Below are 23,522 nucleotides of genomic sequence, written 5' to 3'. Positions count from 1 at the left end.
TTACAGGCGTGAGCCAAAACACCCAGCCACCCCCGCCTTCTGAGAGTCCTCAGGAAGCGCTCATTACCCTTCGCAGCCTTCGCCATCTGCCCACGCCTGCCTTCTGTCCTGGCCCTCACCAGCCCCAGGCTTCTCTGTTTCCCGCAGATAGACCATGAGCAGCCATGGCAACAGCCTGTTCCTGCGGGAGAGCGGCCAGCGGCTGGGCCGGGTGGGCTGGCTGCAGCGGCTGCAGGAAAGCCTGCAGCAGAGGGCACTGCGCACGCGCCTGCGCCTGCAGACCCTGACCCGCGAGCACGTGCTGCGCTTCCTGCGCCGAAACGCCTTCATTCTGCTGACGGTCAGCGCCGTGGTCATTGGTGAGCTCTGCCTCTTGGAGGGCGGGGACTTCAGGGAAAGGCGGGGACTTCAGGGAAATTCCTGGCCCCTACACATCTCTTTGCTGCACCCCCTCATTCTCACCTGCACACACGTCCCAGTCCCACCAGTCACCCTCAACCCCCCACATAAAGATACACCACACAGATGAATACACATGTGTGCAAACACAACTGTGTGTGCACACAATGTTACATGCATATCCATGTGTACACACACATATATACATATACAATGTACAAACACTTTACTATGCACACACATATGCGTGCATTGAACTTATAGGTGCAAACACAGAAACATGCACACTTGTGCATGTATGTTGGAACTTATAAACACATTCACATCTCTACATGCATTCTCTTGAGTACACGTGCACACACTTATGAGCTTAGGAACACGTACACTCCCATGTTTGAAAATAGTAAGATACACACAAATCACACCTATAGATGTTCAGGAAAACACCTGTGCAGATTCGTGTGTATATGCCCCTGTATACAGACACCTATACCTGTTCACAAGTGAACGTCTACCGTCACATATCCTGGATATATACACACACGTTTACACATTTACATGTGCACAGACACGGACACACATTTACACAATATCAACATGGTAACCCATGCATGCATACATTTCTACAATGTCTGCACACATCAGTGCACACACAAATACACACACTCATAGGATATTTCTCTCCCTCACTCCCACCCTTGCCCTACCCTTCTTGGGATGGATGGACCCTGCCTGGGGCTGAGCGACCCAGACTTCAGTCCATGGACCCCTTCTTTTGGCCCTAGGGGTCAGCCTGGCCTTTGCCCTGCGCCCGTATCAGCTCACCTACCGCCAGATCAAGTACTTCTCTTTTCCTGGAGAGCTTCTGATGAGGATGCTGCAGATGCTGGTGTTACCTCTCATTGTCTCCAGCCTGGTCACAGGTGAGAGAGCCCAGGCCAGTGTTGGCCTCCAAGACCCATCCAGAGCCTCAGCTTGAACCCAGAGCCAAGGCCATCCCAAGCATGGGACCACTTCCTTGACGCGGCACCTCAGACATGGAGCCTGTGTCTGGTCCAGGGTCCTTGGCCAAACAAAGCCCAGGTCCTGATCGGTCCCAGGTTCCAGACCCCATATGACCCCACACCACTTATCTCAGTAGGCTTCCTGTCCTTTTCCTTGGAGGTAAAATGCCAGCCTGCAAGGGGCTTAGTATCACAAAGAAGTGAGAGAAAGTCTTGGAGGGGCAACCAGGGAGGGTGGCTGGGATATGGTATGGATGTGCAGGGAGTGGGGTGTCGATTAAGGTGTGGAAGGTGAGTGAGATGGAGGTGACAGCTTAGTGGGTAGAGGGTGGGATGGGAGTATGGTTGGCTTATGCAGGGGTCCACAAACTTTTGCTTTAGAGGGCTGGATAGTAAACATTTTCAGCTTCAAGGGCCATATGGTCTCTTTTGCAACTAGGGTTGACCCTTGAACAATTTGGGTGTTAGGGGCACCAACCCCCACACAGTAAAAAATCCACATATAACTGTTTTGTTTTGTTTTGTTTTTAACAAAATCTTGCTCTGTTACCAGGCTGGGGTGCAGTGGTACCATCTTGGCTCACTGCAATCTCTACCTCCCAGGTTCAAGCAATTCCTCCACTTCAGCCTCCTGAGTAGCTGGGACTACAGGCACGCACCAACACACGCAGCTAATTTTTTGTATTTTAGTAGAGTTGGGGTTTCACCATATTGGCCAGGATGATATCGATCTCCTGACCTCATGATCTGCGCACCTCAGCCTCCCAAAGTGCTGGGATAGCAGGCGTGAGCCACCACGCCCAGCTCACATGTAACTTTTGACTCCCGAAAAGCTTAACTACTAATAGCCTACTATTGACTGGAAGCCTTACAGAGAGCATAAACAGTTGACTAACTCATATTTTGTATGCTGTAAGTATTTTTTTTTTTTTGAGACAGAGTGTCGCTCCGTTGCCCAGGCTGGAGTGCAGTGGCACAATCTCTGCTCACTGCAAGCACTGCCCCCTGGGTTCATGCCATTCTCCTGCCTCAGCCTCCTGAGTAGCTGGAACTACAGGCGCCCGCCACCACGCCCGGCTAATTTTTTGTATTTTTAGTAGACAGGGTTTCACCGTGCTAGCCAGGATGGTCTTGATCTCCTGACCTCGTGATCCGCCCACCTCGGCCTCCCAAAGTGCTGGGATTACAGGTGTGAGCCACCCCGCCCGGCCATTATACTATATTCTTAAAGTACAGTAAGCTAGAGAATAGAATGTTATTAAGAAAATCAGGCCAGGTGAGGTGGCTTATGCCTGTAATCACAGTGCTTTGGGAGGTTGAGGCAGGAGGACTGCTTGAGCCCAGGAGTTTGAGATCAGCCTGGGCAACACAGTGAGACTCCATCTCTATATAAAATAAAAAAAAATCAGCAGGATATGGTGATACATGCCCATAGTCCTAGCTACTCGAGAGGCTGAAGCAGGAGGATCACTTGAACCCAGGAGGCTGCAGCGAGCTGTGATGGCACCACTGCACTCTAGCCTGAGCAACAGGGTGAGACCCTGTCTATTAAAAAAATGATAAGGAAGAGAAATTTTATCTACTATTAATTGAGTGGGAATGGATCATCATAAAGATCTTCATCCCCTTTGTCTTCATGCTGAGTAGGCTGAGGAGGAAGAAGAGGAGGGCTTGTCTTGCTGTCTCAGGGGTGGCACAGGCAGAAGAAAATCCATGCATAAGTGTACTCGAGCAGTTGAAACCCATGCTGTTCAAGGGTCAATTGTACTCGATTCTGCCCTTGCAGCACAGAAGCAGCCATAGACAATATGAGAACAAATGGGCATGGTTGTGTTCCAATAAAACTTTATTTACAAAAGCAGGCAGAGGGCCGGATTTGGCATGAGTAGCAGTTTGCCAATCCCTGGATTTGGGGATGGGGAAGAAGAAAAAGGCATGAAGAAATGGTTTCTTAGGTTGGGTTTCCTAGAAGCAGAGCCTGACTGAGATGGGGATATCTGCACAGGTGATTTATTGCGGGATCGCTCTCAAGAGAAACTCGCAAGGAAGTGAAGGAAGTGGGACAGGGCTGGGAAACCAGTGAAGCAAAGATGTGGGTTTCAAAAGAAGGCTGGCCTCTCAGCCTGATCCCATGGGGAGCTCTGGAGTGTGAGCAGAACCACAGAATTGAATCCCTCCCCAGCTCTACTGCCACCTGAATCAAAGGAGTTGGCCATTGTGAATCCCTGCACAGTCATTCTTTGGCTATAGGTCTCCCCTGGGGTTTCTGTGGGCAAGGCAGCTCCCATTTTGCTGAGGGCAATTCTCAGGAGAAGTGGGCAGCCTGAGCTATTGTAGTCAGTGCTCTCGGGGCTGAAGGATCAGCAGATTGGCTTGGGAAAGGGTGTAGGAGTGGAGCATCAAGAATATGTGCTACAAAGGGTGTGCCGTGAGGTGGGTTGGAGGAAGGTGTGATTTTGGGATTAATAGTGGGATGACAAGTGGAATGAAAGTTAGGTTATGGGCCAGGCGCGGTGGCTCATGCCTGTAATCCCAGCACTTTGGAAGGCTGAGGCGAGTGGATCACCTGAGGTCAGGGGTTTGAGACCAGCCTGGCCAACATGGTGAAACCCCATCTCTACTAAAAATACAAAAATTAGCTGGGCATGGTGGCAGGTGCCTGTAATCCCAGCTACTCGGAAGGCTGAGGCAGGAGAATTGCTTGAACTGGGGAGATGGAGGTTGTAGTGAGCTGAGATCACACCATTGCACTCCAGTCTGGGCGAAGGAGAGTCGGTCTCAAAAAAAAAAAAAATAGTTAGGTTATGGTGCAAAACAAGAGAAAACAAGACTCAATAGAGGATGGGGTGAAAGTGTGGAAAAGGTGGCTTGGATTTGAGGGAAGGCAGTAGGATAGTGGAGTGCTGCTTGGGATAAGGGTTGGGATGGAGTGTGAGGGTGTGTATTTGGAAAATAGAATAGAAGTAGAAAGATGGTGGTGCGGGTGAATGGGTAATGGGTGGGTTTTGGGGTGGGCTATAGGAAAAGGGATGCTTGGTGGGTTGGCTGTTGAGTTGGTGATATGGGGAGGGTGGAACGGATGCTAGGAGAGCTGGCATTGGGTATGCATGGAGCTGCGGGGGCCACATCATCTGTCCTTCAGGTATGGCATCCCTGGACAACAAGGCCACGGGGCGGATGGGGATGCGGGCAGCTGTGTACTACATGGTGACGACCATCATCGCGGTCTTCATCGGCATCCTCATGGTCACCATCATCCATCCCGGGAAGGGCTCCAAGGAGGGGCTGCATCGGGAGGGCCGGATCGAGACCATCCCCACAGCTGATGCCTTCATGGACCTGATCAGGTGTGCCAACCTAAAAAAACACAATATACGCATTTGGAAAAGGAGACTTTATTTATTGTAAAAGGTTATAGCCTGCAAAGAGGTCATCCCACAGGCTGGGAAGCATGCGTCCGGTCAAGAGCAGAGACAGGCACTTCTAAGGAGAAGGGGTTGGAGTAGGAGCTTTATGCTGAATGGGTTGGCTAAACATGCATATTCTACAGGTTACAGGAGGAGCTATGAATATTCATGTAGGTGGCCCTGATGCATGCATATTGAACAAAGTTGCATGTAACATATGACCCCATGTCCACTTTGGGGTGGATACTTAACATTTACTTAACATTTAAATGTATCACATTTAGGCTTTATACATCAAAAGGTCTTTTCAGGACACGAAGGTACCCAAATGCACAGCCTCTGTCAATGAGCCAGAACCAGCCCATGGTCAGTGGTGTTATCAGGAGAAAGTTACTGAAATCAGTCTCTTGTCCAATCAAAGCTGTAGTTATGGCTGGTGGAACAGGGGCCCCATTAGTCCTTGTCTGTGAGCTGATGAGTTGTAATTATTTTAATATTGCTATCGTAAGACTAGTGTTTGTTTAACTCCTAGAGAAAAAGAGGAACCTTTTGACAGCTAGAACACAATTTATTCTTTGAGCGTAGAGTCCATGACTTAACCCCTGCCTGGCATGGTCTTAGATCCTCCTTATAATTTGGTATCTTATTGCCGCAAAGAGCCTGTTCTATCAGTCTTATGATTTCTGTTTTAATTTAACGCATTAATATAACATTAATGTGGGTTAGTTGTTGTGTCTAGATTATAAAAGGGAGAGAGTGTAAGGAGGCCTGTCTGACCTCCTGTCCCGTCATGGCCAGGAACTCAGTTTTAAAGTTGTTCTGGGGTCCACTTGGCCACAGGAGAGTCTGTTCAGCTGTTGTTGGTGGTGGTGGCTTAGGTGTTACTTTTATTGTACAGGTGACTGTACTCATTTTGATATGATTTCTGACTCTACTAGCAACAACTCATACTGAAGGAGAGACAAAGGGGACAGGCTCCCGCAGCCTGGACATAGCAGCACCCATAGTATCCACTTGTGATACCCAATTTCTGCCCTGGAGCCTTGTATATATTCTCCAACAGCAGCTGCTGCTAGAATATGATCTTAGGATATGACCCTCAAGGTGAGGTCAGAACAGCTGGTATTTGCCTAAGCATCATTGGAGGGTGAATGATTCTCTTAGAGCAGCATGATTTTTTAATTTATATTTTATTTTATTTTTTACTTTAAGTTCTGGGATACATGTGCAGAACGTGCAGGTTGGTTACATAGGTACACATGTGCCATGGTGGTTTGCTGCACCTATCAACCTGTCATCTAGGTTTTAAGCCCCGCATGCATTAGGTATTTGTCCTAATGCTCTCCCTCCCTTTGCCCCCACACCCCCCAAAAGGCCCCAGGGTGTGATGTTCCCTTCCCTGTGTCCATGTATTCTCATTGTTCAACTCCCACTTATGAGTGAGAACATGCAGTGTTTAGTTTTCTGTTTCTATGTTAGTTTGCTGAGAATGATGGCTTCCAGCTTCATCCACGTCCCTGCAAAGGACATGAACTCATTCTTTTTTATGGCTGCCTAGTATTTGCATGGCATATATGTGCCATATTTTCTTTATCCAGTCTATCACTGATGGGCATTTGAGTCAGTTCCAAGTCTTTGCTATTGTAAATAGAAGCAGCACAATTTTTTAAAAAATAAACTAAATTTTTGATTTTTTATTTTTATTATTAAAAAATATTTTTGCTATTAATAGTTGCCTTTACTCTTTTAATTGTTTTTATTTTTATTTTTGCACTCCATCACCCAGGCTGGAGTGCAGTGGCATGAGCTTGGCTCACTGCAACCTCTGACTCCAGGGTTCTGTTGTGCCTCAGCCTCCAGAGTAGCTGGAATTACAGGTGTGCGCCACCACACCGGACTAATTTTTGTATTTTTAGTGGAGACAGGGTTTCACCGTGTTGGCCAGGCTGGTCTTGAACTGCTGACCTCAAGTAATCTACCTGCCTCAGCCTCTTAAACTGCTGAGATTACAGACGTGAGCCACTGTGCCCGGCCTATGAAAAATTTTTTAATTTTTAATTTCAGTAGCTTTTGGGGAGCAAGTGTTTCTTTGTTACATGGATGAGTTATATAGTGGAGAATTCTGAGATTTTAGTGCATCTGTCCCGCTAGTAGTGTACATTTTACCTAATGTGCAGCTTTTAATTTCTAACTACTCTCCCCGCCTCCTGCTTCTGAGTTTCAAAAGTCCATTATATCACTCTGTATGTTTCTGCATACTCATAGCTTAGTTCCCACTTATAAGTGAGAAATACTGTATGTGGTTTTCCATTCCTGAATTACTTCACTTAGAATAATGGTCCCCAGCTCCAACCATGCCAAAGACATTCTTTCTTTCTTTTTTTTTTTTTTTTGAAACAGAGTCTCACTCTGTCGCCCAGGCTGGAGTGCAGTGGCATGATCTCAGCTCACTGCAACCTCTGCCTTTCGGGTTCAAGCGATTCTCCTGTCTCAGCCTCCTGAGTAGCTGGGATTAGAGGTGCCTGCCACCATGCCCAGCTAATTTTTGTATTTTTAGTAGAGACAGCGTTTCATCATGTTGGCCAGGCTGGTTTCAAACTCCTGGCCTCAAGTGATCCACTCATCTCAGCCTTCCAAAGTGCTGGGATTACAGGTGTAAGCCACTGCACCCAGCCTATTTCATTCTTTTTCATGGCTGAGTAGTATTCCATGGTGTACATATATCATGTGTTCTTTATGCACTCATCAGTTGATGGGCACTTAGGTTGGTTCCATTTCTTTGCAACTGTGAATTGTACTGTGATAAACATATGTGTGCAGGTGTCTTTTTGATATAGTGACTTCTTTTCCTTTGAGTAGATACCCAGTAGTGGGATTGCTAGGTGGAATGGTAGATCTACTTTTAGTTCTTTAAGAAATCTTTCGGCCAGGCGCAGTGGCTCACGCCTGTAGTTCCAGTACTTTGGGAGGCTGAGGCAGGCAGATCATGAGGTCAGGAGATTGAGACCATCCTGCCTAACATGGTGAAACCCCATCTCTACTAAAAATACAAAAAATTAGCCAGGCGTGGTGGTGGGCACCTTTAATTCCAGCTACTTGGGAGGCTGAGGCAGGAGAATTGCTTGAACCCGGGAGGTGGAAGTTGCAGTGAGCCGAGATCGCACCACTGCACTCCAGCCTGGGCGACAGAGCAAGACTCCGTCTCAAAAAAAAAAAAAAAAGAAAGAAATCTCCATACTGTTTCCCATAGAGGTTGTACTAATTTACATCCCCACCAGCAGTGTATAAGTGTCCCCTTTCCCCCACATCAATGCCAACATCTATAGTTTTTTGACTCTTTAATGATGGCTGTTCTAGCTGGGGTTAAGGTGGTTATCTCACTGTGGTTTTAATTTTAATTAAAGCAGCAAGATTTTTGCCACACAGAATCAAGGCTAGCCATGGTTCTACCTTAATCATGGGCCTAGACGAAACCTAAAGTTAAAAGGGTTTAAGAGTTTTCTGTGGTTTTGAGGCATCACTGACACATGTGTGTTTGAATTTAAGTCCTTGAGGTGATGTAGGGCTCTGGCCACGTGCTCAGACAGACCTGGATTTGAGGGCCATCTGCACCTCTTAGCAGCTCTGTGGCTCTGGGTAGCTTACATCAATTCTCTGGGCTTTGGTTTCTTTCTGTGTGAAAGGCGGCATTAAATAGGACTCATGTCTAGGGTTATTGTAGTGTTTAAATCAGATGATAGTAAGATGCTTGCTCAGTGCCCAGCCTAGAGGAAGCATTCATATGTTGGCTGCACTATTGTTGTTCTTGGTGTTAGTATTACTGTTATCACCCTAGATGCCCTTCCATGGTCTAACCACTTTCCTTCTTCTCATGTTTTTCTGCAGAAATATGTTTCCACCAAACCTTGTGGAGGCCTGCTTCAAACAGGTCAGGGGGAAGTACACAGTTTGATCAAGGAGATTCGGAGGGTGGTGGGAGCTTGGGGCTGAAGGGATGGTCCAAGGGCAAGAGGCGGGAGGAAGGGCCTGACAGAGCAACGGGCAGGGGTTCTTGAGGAGTCTAGGAGAAAGGATGTATTTCCCATGGTGATCTGGGAGGGTTAGGGAGAAGCACTTAGGTCCAAGAATGGTGGCTCAGGCTTGTAATCCCAGCACTTAGGGAGGCCAAGGCGGGAGGATCACTTGAGGCCAAAAGTTCAAGACCAGCCTGGTCAACAGAATGAGACTCTCTGTCTTTCAAAAAAAAAAAAAAAAGATTAAAAAAAAAATTAGCTGGACACGCCTGTCTCAGCCACTTGGGAGGCTGAGGTGGGAGGATTGCTTGAACCCAGGAGATCAAGGCTCCAGTGGTCACACCACTGCATCTCCAATGTGGGTGACAGAGCAAGACCCCATCTCAAAAAAAGAAAAAAAAAAAAAAGGACTTAGGCCAAGGACTTCCTGAGCACAGGGCTAGAGGAGGCAACAAGGCTGGTGTAGAGATTCCAGAAATTTTGACCATAGATGGTTGAGGGGAGAGGCCCTCAACTCTGGTTAAGCATTGCCCAGGGAGCTTGTGAAAAATTCAGAATCTATACTGCTTCCACACATTGGTTGTTCACTTCCTCATTCATTTATTCAGGCACTTATTCTTCAAAAAATATTTTTAATTTATTTATGTTCAAATTCACACAAAGATTTATGAGGTATGATGATGTTTTGAAATATGTCTGCATTGTGGAGTGGCTCAATCAAGCTTATTAACATATCAATTACCTTATATACTTAACATTTTTTGAGATAAAAACACTTAAAATCTACCCTTCTGGTGATTTTCAAATACACAATACATTGTTATTAGCTATAGTCACCATGTTGTATAATAGAGCTCTTGAACTTATTCCTCTTGTCTAGCTGAAATTTTGTGTCCTTTTACTAACATGTCCCCAATTTCCCTGCTCCCCAGTCCCTGGTAAGCACTATTCTATTTTCTGCTTCTATGAGTCCAACTCTTTTAAATTTCACATATAAGTGAGAGCATGCAATATTTGTCTTTCTGTGCCTGGCTTATTTCACGTAGCACAGTGTTTTTCAGGTTCAACCCTCTTGTCACAAATGACAGGATCCCCTCCTTTTTCAAGGCTGAATAGTATTTCATTGTATATGTATACCACGTGTTCTGTATCCATTCATTCACTGATGGATACTTAGGTTGATTTCATATCTTGGTTATTGTGAATAGTACTGCAATAAACATGGGAGAGCAGATATCTCTTTGAGATACTGATTTCATTTCCTTTGGATATATACAGTAGTGGGATTGCTGGTCCTATGGTAGTTCAATTTTTTTTTTTGTTTTTTTGAGATGGAGTCTCACTCTGTCACCAGGTTGGAGTGCAGTGGCACCATCTCAGCTCACTGCAACCTCCGCCTCCCAGGTTCAAGCGATTCTCCTGCCTCAGCCTCCCAAGTGGCTGGGACTACAGGCACACACCACCACACCCAGCTAATTTTTGTATTTTTAGTAGAGACAGGGTTTCACCATGTTGGCCAGGATGGTCTCAAACTCCTGACCTCATGGCCCGCCTGCCTCGACCTTCCAAAGTGCTGGGATTACAGGCATGAGCCATGCCTGGCCGGTAGTTCTATTTTTAATTTTTTGAGGAAGCTCCATATGATTTTTCATAATGGGTTAACTGATTCATTCACTCATTCTTCCATGCACTATTCAAATCATTCATTCACTCATTCAGATCTGCTGAATGAGTGATAATCGATAATGAGTGATAATCGATAATGAAGATCTTATCGATCTTCCAGGGTGTGGGAACTGGGAATCAGTGGTCTCAAGGAATTTCTCCAGGTGATTCTGATGCATCCGCTGAATTGAATCTGGGTGCAATCTCTCTCTATTTCAGTTCAAGACGCAGTACAGCACGAGGGTGGTAACCAGGACCATGGTGAGGACAGAGAACGGGTCGGAGCCGGGTGCCTCCATGCCTCCTCCATTCTCAGTGGAGAACGGAACCAGCTTCCTGGAAAATGTCACTCGGGCCTTGGGTACCCTGCAGGAGGTGCTGAGCTTTGAGGAGACTGTACCCGTGCCTGGCTCCGCCAATGGCATCAACGCCCTGGGCCTCGTGGTCTTCTCTGTGGCCTTTGGGCTGGTCATTGGTGGCATGAAACACAAGGGCAGAGTCCTCAGGGACTTCTTCGACAGCCTCAATGAGGCTATTATGAGGCTGGTGGGCATCATTATCTGGTGAGTCCTGGTCTGTGCCCACGGGAAGGTGAAGCCAGAGCTGGGAAGTCAGGCTGTGGGGAAGCTGCTGAAGGGCTTGCTGGGGACTTTTGGTCATTCATTTATGTATCGGGTAATTCACTTACCCACTCACCAACTCATTCATTCATGTCTTTCTGGAATGATTTCATCACTAGTTCACTTCCTTGTTCATCTGTTCGTTCATTCATTCTTCTATGCATTGGTTAGTCCATGGAATATCTCACTCTTTCATTCATTCATTTCCTTCTGCAATGATTCATTCACTTCTTTCTGTTCATTCATCTGTTTCACTTCATCTGTTCATTCATTCATTCTTCTATGCATTGGTTAGTTCATGGAATATCTCACTCTTTCATTCATTCATGTCCTTCTGCAATGATTCATTCACTTTTTTGTTCATCTGTTCATTCACTCATTCTTCTATGCATTGATGAAATCACTCATTCAGTGATTTATTCATCTATACTCATGCTTCAATGCATTGATTTACTCATTTCCTCATGCATTTATTCATTCATCTATGCATTGGTTAAATCACTGGCCAACCCACTAACTCATTCATTCACACTTTTCTGCAATGATTTGTTCACTTGTTCACTCCCTTGCTTATCTGTTCATTCACTAATTTTTCAATACATTGACCAAGCCATTCACTGACATTTATTCAGCTACATTTATTCTTTCATGCATTGGTTTCTGGATTTAGTTGGTCATTCATTTATTTATTTTGCAAAATTAATGTATTTTTAATTGACAAATAAAAACTGTATATATTTTCATGTGCAACATAATGTTTTGAAATATCTCTACATTGTGGAATGGTTCAGTTGAGCTAACTAACATAGACGTTACCTCACATGCTTATTTTTTTGTGGTGAGAACACTTAAGATCTAGGCAGGGTGTGGTGGCTCATGCCTATAATCTCAGCACTTTGGGAGGCCAAGGTGGGAGAATCACTTGAGCCCAGGAATTTGAGACCAGCCTGGGCAACATGGCAAGACCACAAAAAAATTAGCTGGGTGTGGTGGCATGCACCTGTAGTCCCAGCTACTTGGGAGGCTGAGGTGGGAGGACAGATTGAGCCTGGGATGTAGAGGCTGCAGTGAGTTGTGATTGCCTGGGTGACAGAATGAGACCCAGTCTCAAAAAAAAAAAAAAAAAAAAGGGAGAGACCACTTAAAATCTACTCTCTTTGTGATTTGCAAGTACACAATACATTGTTTTTAACTATACCTACCATGTTGTCCAATAGATCTCTTGAACTTATTTCTCCTATTTAACTGAAATTTTGTATCCTTGGTCAACATCTCCCCAATCTCCCTTTCCTGAGAGTCCCTGGTAACCACCATTTTACTCCCTGCTTCTGTGAGTTTGATTGTTTAGATTCCACAGATAAGTGAGATCATTGGTATTTGTCTTTCTGTGTCTTGGTTATTTCAATTAGCATAATGTCCTCCAGGTTCATCTGTGTTGTCACAAGTGACAGGGATTTATTCATCTCCTATGCGTTGGTTAGTTACTATTCATTCATTCATACCTTTCTGCAATGATTTATTCACCCATTTACTTCCTCATGTATCTCTTCATTCACCAATTTATTCACTTATTCATTCTCATTTTTCTATAGGTTCATTCATTTTCCTATTCATCTATTCATTCTTCCATGCATCAGTTAACTCACTCATTTATGTATTCATTCACTCGTAAATTTATTTACAAAGTCATCCATGCATTAGTTAAATCATTGATGGACTCATCTGTTTATTTACTCAGTTAAGTCATTTATTCATTCTAATTCATTCTTTGACCCACTCATTCATCTATGCATTTGTTATTCTTTCATTCATTTATTCAAGTATTCTCTTCATTCACTCATTTGTTCACGTATTTTTTCACTCAGCTACTAACTTGTTTCATTTGCTTATTTCCTTACTTATTCATCCAGTTGTTAATCCCCTCCTTCCTTCCTCCCTTCTTTCCTTCCTTCCTTCCTTCCTTCCGTCCTTCCTTCTCTAGATTCCTTTATTAGTTCAGAAATATCTTTATTCACTTAGCAGGCATTTTCCCAGGCAGACTTTGTCTTGACCTCTGGAGTACAGAGATACAGTGCACTCATACCTTGTCCTCAAGGAGCTCACAAAGTCTTAGGGGAGACAGACACATTGTAGATCAATATAACACAAGGTGGTAGGTTCTGTAGTAAAGGAACATTTAAAAAGTGTTGGGAACTTGGAGAAGTAAGCAGTGAGTAGAGGGGTATGCAGTGAATGCTTCCTGAAGAGGGAGTCATGAAGAAGGTCACCTGTTAACTGCATCTTGACAGGTGAGTAGGACTTCAACTGGACAGTGAGAGGGGAGACGTATTTCAGGCAGAGAGAAGAGAACATGCAAAGCTTGAAGGTACCTAAGTTGTTTGGAGAATGGTAGGGCATTCAGGAAGGTGAGAGCATGGGGTAAGTTGGGAGTGGTGGTGGAAGATATTAACAACGCTGTCAGATCCCAAATGGGAGAAGACTTTTTACATCATCCCAAACAACTGGAAAGTTGTATAGTGTCATATGTAAAATGTTTATTTAGAAACAGAATGCTTGTTCCCCAGTGCCATAAAGAAATAGCACTCAAACATAAATTTAATTATCTCAGCAAGGCAATTTTTACTTCTGCAGAAAGGGTGTTCATCACAGATGGAACAATGGCAAGAGCACACCTGAACAAAGGAGGGAAGAAGCAATTTTTATCCCTTATGCAGTTTGTTCCTGCTACTGTGTCCTGTCTCCATTGGCTGGAGCCAGACCTTACAATCTAAACTAAAACCCGACTGGCTAATAATTTAAAACTTTTCTAAATAGGTAAAAGCAATGGAAAACAGAGGAAAAGAGGAAGTTACTTACAAAAGGACTTAGAAAAGTAATAACATTCCCAAATAAGGAAGGGGTATAGGCTGCAAGCTGGGACATGCCTGTGAGCACGTCCAGCACAGATATCTTGGTTATAGTACAAGGACGTAGAATGTACTATGTGCCTGTGAGCGTGTCTAACACCTACATAGGATAGGGCTTAACAAAGAGTTATTAGCATAAAGTAAGGAGGCTTGAAGGAAGTTAGTCTTTAAAAGAAACTATTTTTAACACTTAAGATTTATTCTTTAACAAGAAGGGAAACTTTGAAGACGAACTTTTACTTTCTTCATATAAGGAACTTGAGGCCAAGTTGAGGGCCTGGAAAAGCATCTGAAAGGAATGGGAGTGGGGAGCTTATTAGGGATAAGCAGAGAGTTAACAAGGAATAATGAAGGCTCAGCTGAATTGGGAACAATGAATTTATAGCAGTGTCATTGGCATGATTGGGTGAAATGTCCAGATGTGCCAGGTGGCTGAGTGTAGGGGGTAAGAAATCATGCACAATTAATCTTGGGCTGAGGAATTTTGCAGGGGATGAGGTGGAAGGATGGAGGTGAGGAAGTTGAGAGAGGGATTACTCAGAGTAAGCATAGAGGTGGATCTACTCATGTTGACTTGGAGAAGACTCAGCAACTACTCCCCAGGGCTAACTCTGAGCCCAGTTTGGAGAACACAGATGTGACTGGAGAAGCCCCGTGCATCCTCATTTTTGACTCAAGCTATTGTACCACCTTCCCAAGAGGTCCCCACCTCCTCCAACACATCCACGATGAATGTGAGCCAAAGTAGATTTCAATTTTTTTTTTTTTTGAGATGGAGTCTGGCTCTGTCGCCCAAGCTGCAGTGCAGTGATGTGATCTCAGCTCACTGCAACCTCTGCCTCCTGGGTTCAAGTGATTCTTCTGCCTCAGCCTCCCGAGTAGCTGGGACTACAGGTGTGCACTACCACACCTGACTAATTTTTTTATTTTTAATAGAGATGGGGTTTCACCATGTTGGCCAGGCTGGTCTTGAACTCCTGACCTCAAGTGATCTGCCCTCCTCGGCCTCCCAAAGTGCTGGGATTACAGGCATGAGCCACCACGCCCAGCCATAGACTTCAATTTCTAAAGAAAGAGGAGTAGCCATTGAAGCCTCGAAATGAGATGATGGTGCCAATGGCAGAAACTCACACGATTGACCAGTGGGCTGGATTATGGGGGGAAACAGGTGAGCCCCTGATGAACTTGCTTCTTTCATCTTTATTCTCCTTTTTACTCAATACTCCAGCCACACTGGTCTTCTCTCTGGTCCTCCAGCACTCCTAGTGCATGCCCATCTCAGAGTCTTTGCATTGCACCTGCAATGATTTCTTCCAGATACACAGGGTACCTTCTCATCATGCAAGTCTCAGCTTAAATGTCACCTCTTCAGAAAAGCCCTCTCTGACCATCTGCTCAGAAGCAGTCCCATCCAGTGACTCTCCTTTGCTGTTATCACCACTTGAAGTTTGCAATTAGTGCATTTCTGTGTGTACCTCCTGCTTTCCCCATTAGAATGTGTCTTAGTTCATGTCAGCTGCTGTAACAAAAATACCATAGACATCGTGGCTTAAAGAACAAAAATGTATTTCGCACAGCTCTGGAGGGTGGGAAGTCTAAGTTCAAGGCACCCACAGATTCCATGTCTGGTGAGGGCTGTCTTCTGGTTCATGGAAGGCGTCTTCTTGCTGTGTCTTCGAATGACAGAAGGGTGGAGGGAGCTCTCTGGTGTGTCTTTTATATGGGCACTAATTCCATTCATGATGGCTCCACCCTCATGACCTAATCACCTCCCAATACTATCCCACTGGGGGTTAGGATCTCAACATATGAATTTGGTTGGAGTGGGGAGGGGACATAAACATTTAGTCCATAACAGAATGTAAGTGCTATGAGGATGAGAGCCATGTGCCGGGTACTCAGTAGGTACTCAGTCAATATCTGTGGAATGAATGAATACATCGGTGATTTTGATAGGACAAGTGGTTTGAGAGGGAAATGCTTAGGCTGGTGAATGAGTGATAACAGGCACTGATAGGGAAGAGAATAGGGGCATACAGGTTTCAAATGTGGAACAAAGAGTTGGGGGCAGAAGATAAGGGAAGCTTAGAAGGCCAGAGACAGGGAATGTCTTGGTAATGTCTAAGGAAGGAAACTGAAGGTAGTGATTATTTGGGGCAGGATTGAGAGGGCTTGAATGGGGAGTAGATACAGGAGAGACCTGAAAGGTTGTATATCCTGGAGTTGTAGGAACTTTTCTACCATGGTGGGGAGATGTGGAAGAGCAGGAGGAGGAGGAGGTGGGCTTCATTCATGGGGCCCGGTGGCATTCATTAGTGTACGGGGAAGACTGGGATGGAGTAGGGTGCCGTATCATGGGTATTGTGTGGCTCCAGGGCCCTATATGGGCAACGCCTTGGGGATGCCACCTTCAGACCTGCAAGGGAGGTCAGGAGGGAGCCCTGACAGGTATGTGGCTCCCTCACACAGGTATGCACCTGTGGGCATCCTGTTCCTGATTGCTGGGAAGATTCTGGAGATGGAAGACATGGCCGTCCTGGGGGGTCAACTGGGCATGTACACCCTGACCGTCATCGTGGGCCTGTTCCTCCATGCCGGCATTGTCCTTCCCCTCATCTACTTCCTCGTCACTCACCGGAACCCTTTCCCCTTCATTGGGGGCATGCTACAAGCCCTCATCACTGCTATGGGCACGTCTTCCAGGTATGGCCTTGCTCCCCACCCCGGCACCATTCCTGGTTGCACTTCTTGTCCTTCATCTCCTCTCCTAGGGCACCTGCCCTCTCCATTCCTTAAACACCTCTTCTGAGTCGTCCAACAATGTCCAGGGCTCATAATGTCAACACCTGGGGTCCAGTCATTGTCCTGGGCTGGCTCTCCTGGTCTCCTTTTCTCCTTTCCTGTTTTTTAACTTTCTGTGGAGGAGAACCAGGTACCAATCTTGAGGTTAAGAGGGAAGGTTCCAGGATGCCCCATGAGCTCAGTCATTTCCTAGCTTAGAGGGTGTCATCTCCACTTGTGAGATGGTGTCTGGGAGATCTCTTGGCTGCTGCTTCTTCCTTCTCCTCCTCCTTCTTCTTCCCCTTCATCCTCTTCCTCCTTTTTCTTCTTCCTCCTCTTCCTCCTCCTCTTCTTCTTTTGTAGTTTTAGGGGATTAATTAAGAGCATCATCCCAATTCAAAAACAAATTTGAAAAGTAGCACAACAGCCAAAAAGATGGAAGAATATTTTTTTCTTTTTTTTGAGACAGAGTCTCACTCTGTGACCCAGGCTGGAGTGCAGTGGTGTGATCCTGGCTCACTGCAAGCTCCGCCTCTTAGGTTCAAGTGATTCTCCTGCCTCAGCCTCCAACGTAGCTGGGACTACAGGCATGCACCACCACACCTGGCTAATTTTTGTATTTTTAGTAGAGATGGGGTTTTGCCATGTTAGCCAGGCTGGTCTCGAACACCTGGCCTCATGTGATCTGCCCACCTTGGCTGGGATTACATGTGTAAGCCACCACGCCCAGCCAAAAATATCTTTTTTTTTCTTTTTCTTTTTCGTTTGACATGAGGCCTCACTCTATCACCCAGGCTAGAGTGCAGTGGTGTGATCTCCACTCACTGCAACCTCCACCTCCCAGGCTCAAGTGATCCTCCCACCTCAGCCTCCCAAGTAGCTGGAATCACAGGTGCCTGATTCCAGTCCTCCCGGCTAAGTTTTTTTTTTTTTTTTTTGGTAGAGATGGGGTTTTGCCGTGTTGGCTATGGCTTGTCTTGAACTCCTGAGCTCAAGTGACCTGCCCGTCTCGCTCTCCCAAAGTGCTGTGATTACAGGCACGAACCACTGCACCTGGTCAAAAATATAATTTTTAAAATTGCCCACAACGCTGGTCAGGGAATGTGCCTCTTGGTCTATGGCTACGTAAGACTGATGTCACTGTATCCTAGAATTAAACTCACATAGTCACCACTGAGTTGGACACCCAGAGACTCTCTTATGAGTCCAGGATTCCAACCGTATGATGTAAAGCTGACCACAGAACACACGCCTTGTGGACAGACTTATCGCAAATGAGATGCCCACTTCTTTGACTAAACTCGCCAATCAATTAGGTCACTTTTCTCCGATAAGACATGGCGGGTAGATGGATAGAGAAAGTTCGCACAGCTGAGGTCAATGCTGGTGCAAACAGGGGAGTCTGGAGTAGGTGCCCTCCCTGAAGTCAGCAGACCTTTGGTCCTGTCCTTTCTGGAAATGGATAGGTAGAACGAACTAGTGCCATAAACTAGTGTGTAGTCATTGGCCTTAGCTATTGGCTTTAAGTGGGTGAAGAGATCTTCAGCTTGGGAGACCCTCATTGCTGTTTTCTTCCTGTATCATGAGGAGTTGCTCCTTTCCTTTGTACAGTTATCAGCCTCTGAAATGTTATACCCTTGTCTTCTGCCTCTTGCGGAGCCCCCCACCTGGCCTGCTCAATGTTCTCAAGGGGAACGCTCCTTGGGCTCATTTCTGCCCAGGCCACACCCAGCCCATGCCCTGCTCTGAGCCCCGCCCTGCCTTGCCACGCCCTATTCTCAGCTCTTCCTCACCTGGCCACGTCCTGCTCTGAGCCCGGCCTCACCTACTCCTCCCCTGTTCTCAGCCCCGCCCATGTGACCCAGCCCTACCCATTCTCAGCCGTGCCCCACTAGGTCACGCCCTGTTCCCAAGCCTTTCTTCGGCCACGCCCCATTCTCTGCCCTGCCCCACTAGGCCACACCCTGTTCCCAGCCCCGCCCCCACCAGGCCACGCCCCGTCCTCAGCCCTGGGCTCTTTCCCCCAGCTCGGCAACGCTGCCCATCACCTTCCGCTGCCTGGAGGAGGGCCTGGGTGTGGACCGCCGCATCACCAGGTTCGTCCTGCCCGTGGGCGCCACGGTCAACATGGATGGCACTGCCCTCTACGAGGCCCTGGCTGCCATCTTCATTGCTCAAGTTAACAACTACGAGCTCAACCTGGGTCAGATCACAACCATCAGGTGAGGGGGCTTGGGTAGGACCTGCCAGCAGGTGAGACTTAAGCGGTGCGGTCATCAGCTTGGCTGGGAGGGTTGGGGAGGGAGGAGGGGGCCGCAGCTGGAGCTCAGAGGAGCCCACGGATGTTGGAAGGGGGATGTGGGAAGAGCCCAATGCCGGATGAGGTAGGTGAAAGGTAAAGTTGCCACCTGAGGCTGTCAGGAGCTGCCAAGACGTTCCTGTCAGTTTCCCTCTCACGTGGGAGATCCATTTGTCCAGTGTTTTCCAAAGCATGGCTGGTGCATCCTGATAACCAGAGGGTCTTGTATATAGATTCTTATATTTGTAGGCTCTATACATTTATTTATTCCTGTATTTATAGGTCTCATCATCCAGTGGTTCCAACTTAGTCATTATAAAAATAACAGTGAACATTGTCATCTCCTTCAGGTCTTCAGCGTTACTTTTTCAGGGAAGCCCTGTTTAAAATGGCATATCGGGTCTTGCTAAGGAGGCACTGTTTCCACATGTAGTACTATCTCCATGTAGTATGAATTTTAGTTATTCATTTTGTTTATTGCCTGCTTCCCATACTAGAATGTAAGCTCTGTCGGGCGCGGTGGCTCACACCTGTAATTCCGGCACTTTGGGAGGCCGAGGTGGGTGGATCAGGAGTTCGAGGTGGTCAGGGGTTCGAGACCTGCCTGGCCAACATGGTGAAACCCCATCTCTACTAAAAATTAACCAGGCGTTGTGGCATGTGCCTGTGGTCCCAGCTACACAAGAGGTTAAGGTGGGATTGAGTAGTGAGTTGCAGTGAGGTGAGATAACACCACTGCACTTCAGCCTGGGAGAGAGAGAGAGGAGGCGAGGCAGGGGCGAGGTGAGGCGAGGAGGGGAGGGGCGGGGCGGGTGGGGATCGAGGTGAGGCGAGGTGAGGCGAGGCATCAAGCAGTATTTTTCTCTCCGTGTCTGGCTTGGGTATTTAATTTAAAATGCCTCAGGGAGCTGATCTCTTCCCTTCTCTCTGTCCTTTTCCTCTCTCTTCCTCATCGCCTTCTTCCCTCCACCTGCTCCCCGTGTTCTCCCTCCCCCTGCAGCATCACGGCCACAGCAGCCAGTGTTGGGGCTGCTGGCATCCCCCAGGCGGGTCTGGTCACCATGGTCATTGTGCTCACGTCGGTCGGCTTGCCCACGGAAGACATCACGCTCATCATCGCCGTGGACTGGTTCCTGTGAGTGTTCTCCAGGCTGGACCCTGGTGCTCCCGCTTCTGCACACACTGCTTTCCCCTGCAACGTCCTCAACCTATGGACTTTCATTCCAGCAAAGATGCAGTGGTCCAGAATTTTCAAGTGAAAAGGAGGCCTTGGAGAGACCTCCAATCCATGGCCTCTGGACCCCAAATCCCACAGTTATCTTTGGGAAGTAGGGTTGGAGACAAGCAATGGGGGCTTTACCTATCAGTTGGAAAGACTCCTCTTTTACCTGTTTTATGTAGAAGTCACCAAAAGGTGATCCAGGCCGGGTGCCGTGTCTCTACTAAAAATACAAACAAACAAACAAACAAAAAACAAAATTAGCTGGGCGTGGTGGCACTTGCCTGTAATCCCAGCTGCTCAGGAGGCTGAGGCAGGAGAATCGCTTGAACCTGGGAGGTGGAGGTAGCAGTGAGATGAGATTGCCTCCCGGGTTCACACCATTCTCCTGCCTCAGCCTCCCAAGTAGCTGGGATTACAGGCGCCTGCCACCATGCCTGGCTAATTTTTTGGTTTTTTGTATTTTAATAGAGACGGGGTTTCACCATGTTAGCCAGGATGGTCTCGATCTCCTGACCTCGTGATCCACCCGCCTCGGCCTCCCAAAGTGCTGGGATTTGTTATTTTTTTTTTTTTTTTGAGATTACATTTTGCCCAGGCTGGCCTTGAACTCCTTAGCTTAAGCAATCCTCTTGCTTCAGCCTCCCAAGTAGTTTGGACTACAGGTGTGAGGTGCTACTCCCAGCTGCAAATATATATTTAAATCTCAATTTTTAAAAACAGGAGGTTTATGGGTAGGACACAGTGACATGTGCCTGTAATCCCAGCACTTTGGGAGGCCAAAGCAGGTGGATTGCTTGAGTTCAGGAGTTCAAGACCAGCCTGGGCAACATGGCAAATCCCATCTCTACAAAAAATACAAAAATTAGCTGGGTGTGGTGGCGCACCTGTAGTCCCAGCTGCTTGGGAGGCTGAGGTGGGAGGAACTCTTGAACCTGGGAGGTTGAGGCTGCAGTGAGCCAAGATCACATGACTGCACTCCAGCTTGTGTGACAGAGCAACACTCTGTTTCAAAAACACAAAAACAGGCTGGGTGTGGTGGCTCACGCCTGTAATCCCAGCACTTTGGGAGGCCGAGGTGGGCAGATCACCTGAGGTCAGGAGTTCAAGACCAGCCTGGCCAACATGGTGAAACCCCATGTCTACTAAAAATACTAAAAATTAGCCGGGCCTAGTGGTGGGCGCCTATAATCTCAGCTACTCAGGAGGCTGAGACAGGAGAATCGCTTGAACCTGGGAGGTGGAGGTTGCAGTGAGCCGAGATTGCACCACTGCACTCCAGCCTGGGCAACAGGAGTGAAACACCGTCTCAAAAAACAAAAACAAAAACCAGCAACAACAACAAAACCAGGAGGTTTACATTAAAGGAAGCCTGGACTTTCATTCCCACATAGGAGCTGTCAGCTGAGCCTGAGTTCCAATTTTATAATCTTCAGCCTGCCCTAGTCTACACCTGTATTGACTCAGGCCTGCCCTGGTTTACCATTCCAGATTCTATGTGCTTTTCAGTTCATAACCCTTAATCGTCTGTATGAGATGTTCATTTTTTTCTTTTCTTTTCTTTTCTTTTTTTTTGTGAGACAGAGTCTTGCTCTGTCACCCAAGCTGGAGTGCAATGGCTCGATCTCAGCTCACTGCAACCTCTGCCTCCCAGGTTCAAGTGATTCTCCTGCCTCAGCCTCCCGAGTAGCTGGGATTACTACTGGGCATGCCACTATGCCCGGCTAATTTTTTTTTTTTTTCTGTATTTTTAGTAGAGACGGGGTTTCACTATGTTGGTCAGGCCGGTCTCCAACTCCTGACCTTGTGATCCGCCCACCTTGTGCTGGGATTGTAAGCATGAGCCACCACGCCCTGCCTCATTTTCTTTTTTTTGAGAGACAGGGTCTTGTTCTGTCATCTAGGCTGGAGTGGAGTGGCATGATCATAGCTCACTGCAGCCTTGACGTTCTGGGCTCAAGTGACCCTCCCATCTCAGCCTCCTCCCAAGTAGCTGGGACTACAGGCACATGCTACCATCCCAGGCTGTGTTTTAAAGTTATTCTATGTAGAGACGGGGTCTTGCTATGTTGCCCAGGCTGGTCTAGAACTCCGGTCTCAAGCAATTCTTCTGCCTGTCAGCCTCCCAAAGTGCCGGGATCATATCTTTTTAATGATATGATCTTTTTTCTTTAAACCACACCCGGCCTCATTTTTTAAAAAATATCACATCTAAGATCAAACATGAACATCTCAGAGCTGGTCCATCCTGTTTGTTAGTAGGAGAAACAGGACAGAGAGGGGGAAGAACCTGCTTGGGGACATGTGGTCATGGATTGTACTGGAATGGGAGCCCTCTGACTCCCTGGCACAGGGACCCCCCTCTGCTGCACCCTCTTTCTGTGAAGCTTTTCAAGCCCCCATTAATGGCAGCTTCTTTTTCCCCTGTACCAGTGACCGGCTTCGCACAATGACCAACGTACTGGGGGACTCAATTGGAGCGGCCGTCATCGAGCACTTGTCTCAGCGGGAGCTGGAGCTTCAGGAAGCTGAGCTCACCCTCCCCAGCCTGGGGAAACCCTACAAGTCCCTCATGGCACAGGAGAAGGGGGCATCCCGCGGACGGGGAGGCAACGAGAGTGCTATGTGAGGGGCCTCCAGCTCTGCCCCCCAGAGAGGAGGGAAGGGGGCTGGGGAGGGGAGTCCTGGTGACACATCTGTTGCCCAACTGACCGTGGGCTGAACACACGTTCTGCTTGACTCATTTAGGGGGGAGGGAAAAGTGAAATAAAGGAGCAGGAATGAAAGGTATATAAGGTCTCTGTTTCTCTCTGAGCACATGCTGAGGGCTTGAAGGACGGCATGAGCAAGGGAGGGGAAGAAACGTTTCTCCTAGGTTTGGGGAGAAGGTAAGCTTCAGCTTCAACAAGAAGAGTGGTCAACTCATGTTTCTTACATTCTCAAAGAGTGGCGGAAGAAGGAGGTAAAGAAAAACCATTATTTCTCCTGATAAAACAATATCCATAGTCTCTGTGTCAGGGGTCCCCCAAGACCACCTTTAGGTTCAGCAGTTCACTAGAAAGGCCCATAGAATTCAGGGTCGGGCGTGGTGGCTCCCGCCTGTAATCCCAGCACTTTGGAAGGCTGAGGCGGGCACATCATGAGGTCAGGAGATCGAGACCAGCCTGGCCAACATGGTGAAACCCAGTCTCTACTAAAATACAAAAAAT

At 47.1% G+C, this 23,522-nt stretch overlaps 1 protein-coding gene across 4 annotated transcripts in view; it reads left to right on the top strand.

Annotated features, from left to right (window-relative positions):
* Positions 1–23,121, top strand: part of SLC1A6 (solute carrier family 1 member 6) — a 29,649-nt gene extending 6,528 nt beyond the window's left edge. For 2 of the 4 annotated variants that reach the window (XM_031004580.3, XM_063701067.1), the window contains exons 2-10: positions 148–359; positions 1,185–1,322; positions 4,546–4,750; positions 8,696–8,738; positions 10,708–11,051; positions 16,484–16,717; positions 18,823–19,017; positions 20,095–20,229; positions 22,747–23,097. In XM_031004580.3, coding sequence (XP_030860440.1) covers positions 155–359; positions 1,185–1,322; positions 4,546–4,750; positions 8,696–8,738; positions 10,708–11,051; positions 16,484–16,717; positions 18,823–19,017; positions 20,095–20,229; positions 22,747–22,942 — 1,695 coding nt within the window. In that variant the 5' untranslated portion in view covers positions 148–154 and the 3' untranslated portion in view covers positions 22,943–23,097. Of the gene's footprint in view, positions 1–147; positions 360–1,184; positions 1,323–4,545; positions 4,751–8,695; positions 8,739–10,707; positions 11,052–16,483; positions 16,718–18,822; positions 19,018–20,094; positions 20,230–22,746 lie in introns of all 4 variants that reach the window. The other 2 variants (XM_031004581.3, XM_031004582.3) reach the window with 2 other exon arrangements.
* Positions 23,122–23,522: the final 401 nt, after the last annotated feature.

Source organism: Gorilla gorilla, chromosome 20 (genome assembly GCF_029281585.2).
Source record: "Gorilla gorilla gorilla isolate KB3781 chromosome 20, NHGRI_mGorGor1-v2.1_pri, whole genome shotgun sequence".
NCBI lineage: Eukaryota > Metazoa > Chordata > Mammalia > Primates > Hominidae > Gorilla > Gorilla gorilla.
Note: the sequence above shows the minus strand (reverse complement) of the source record. Positions and strands in the feature narration are given on the sequence as shown.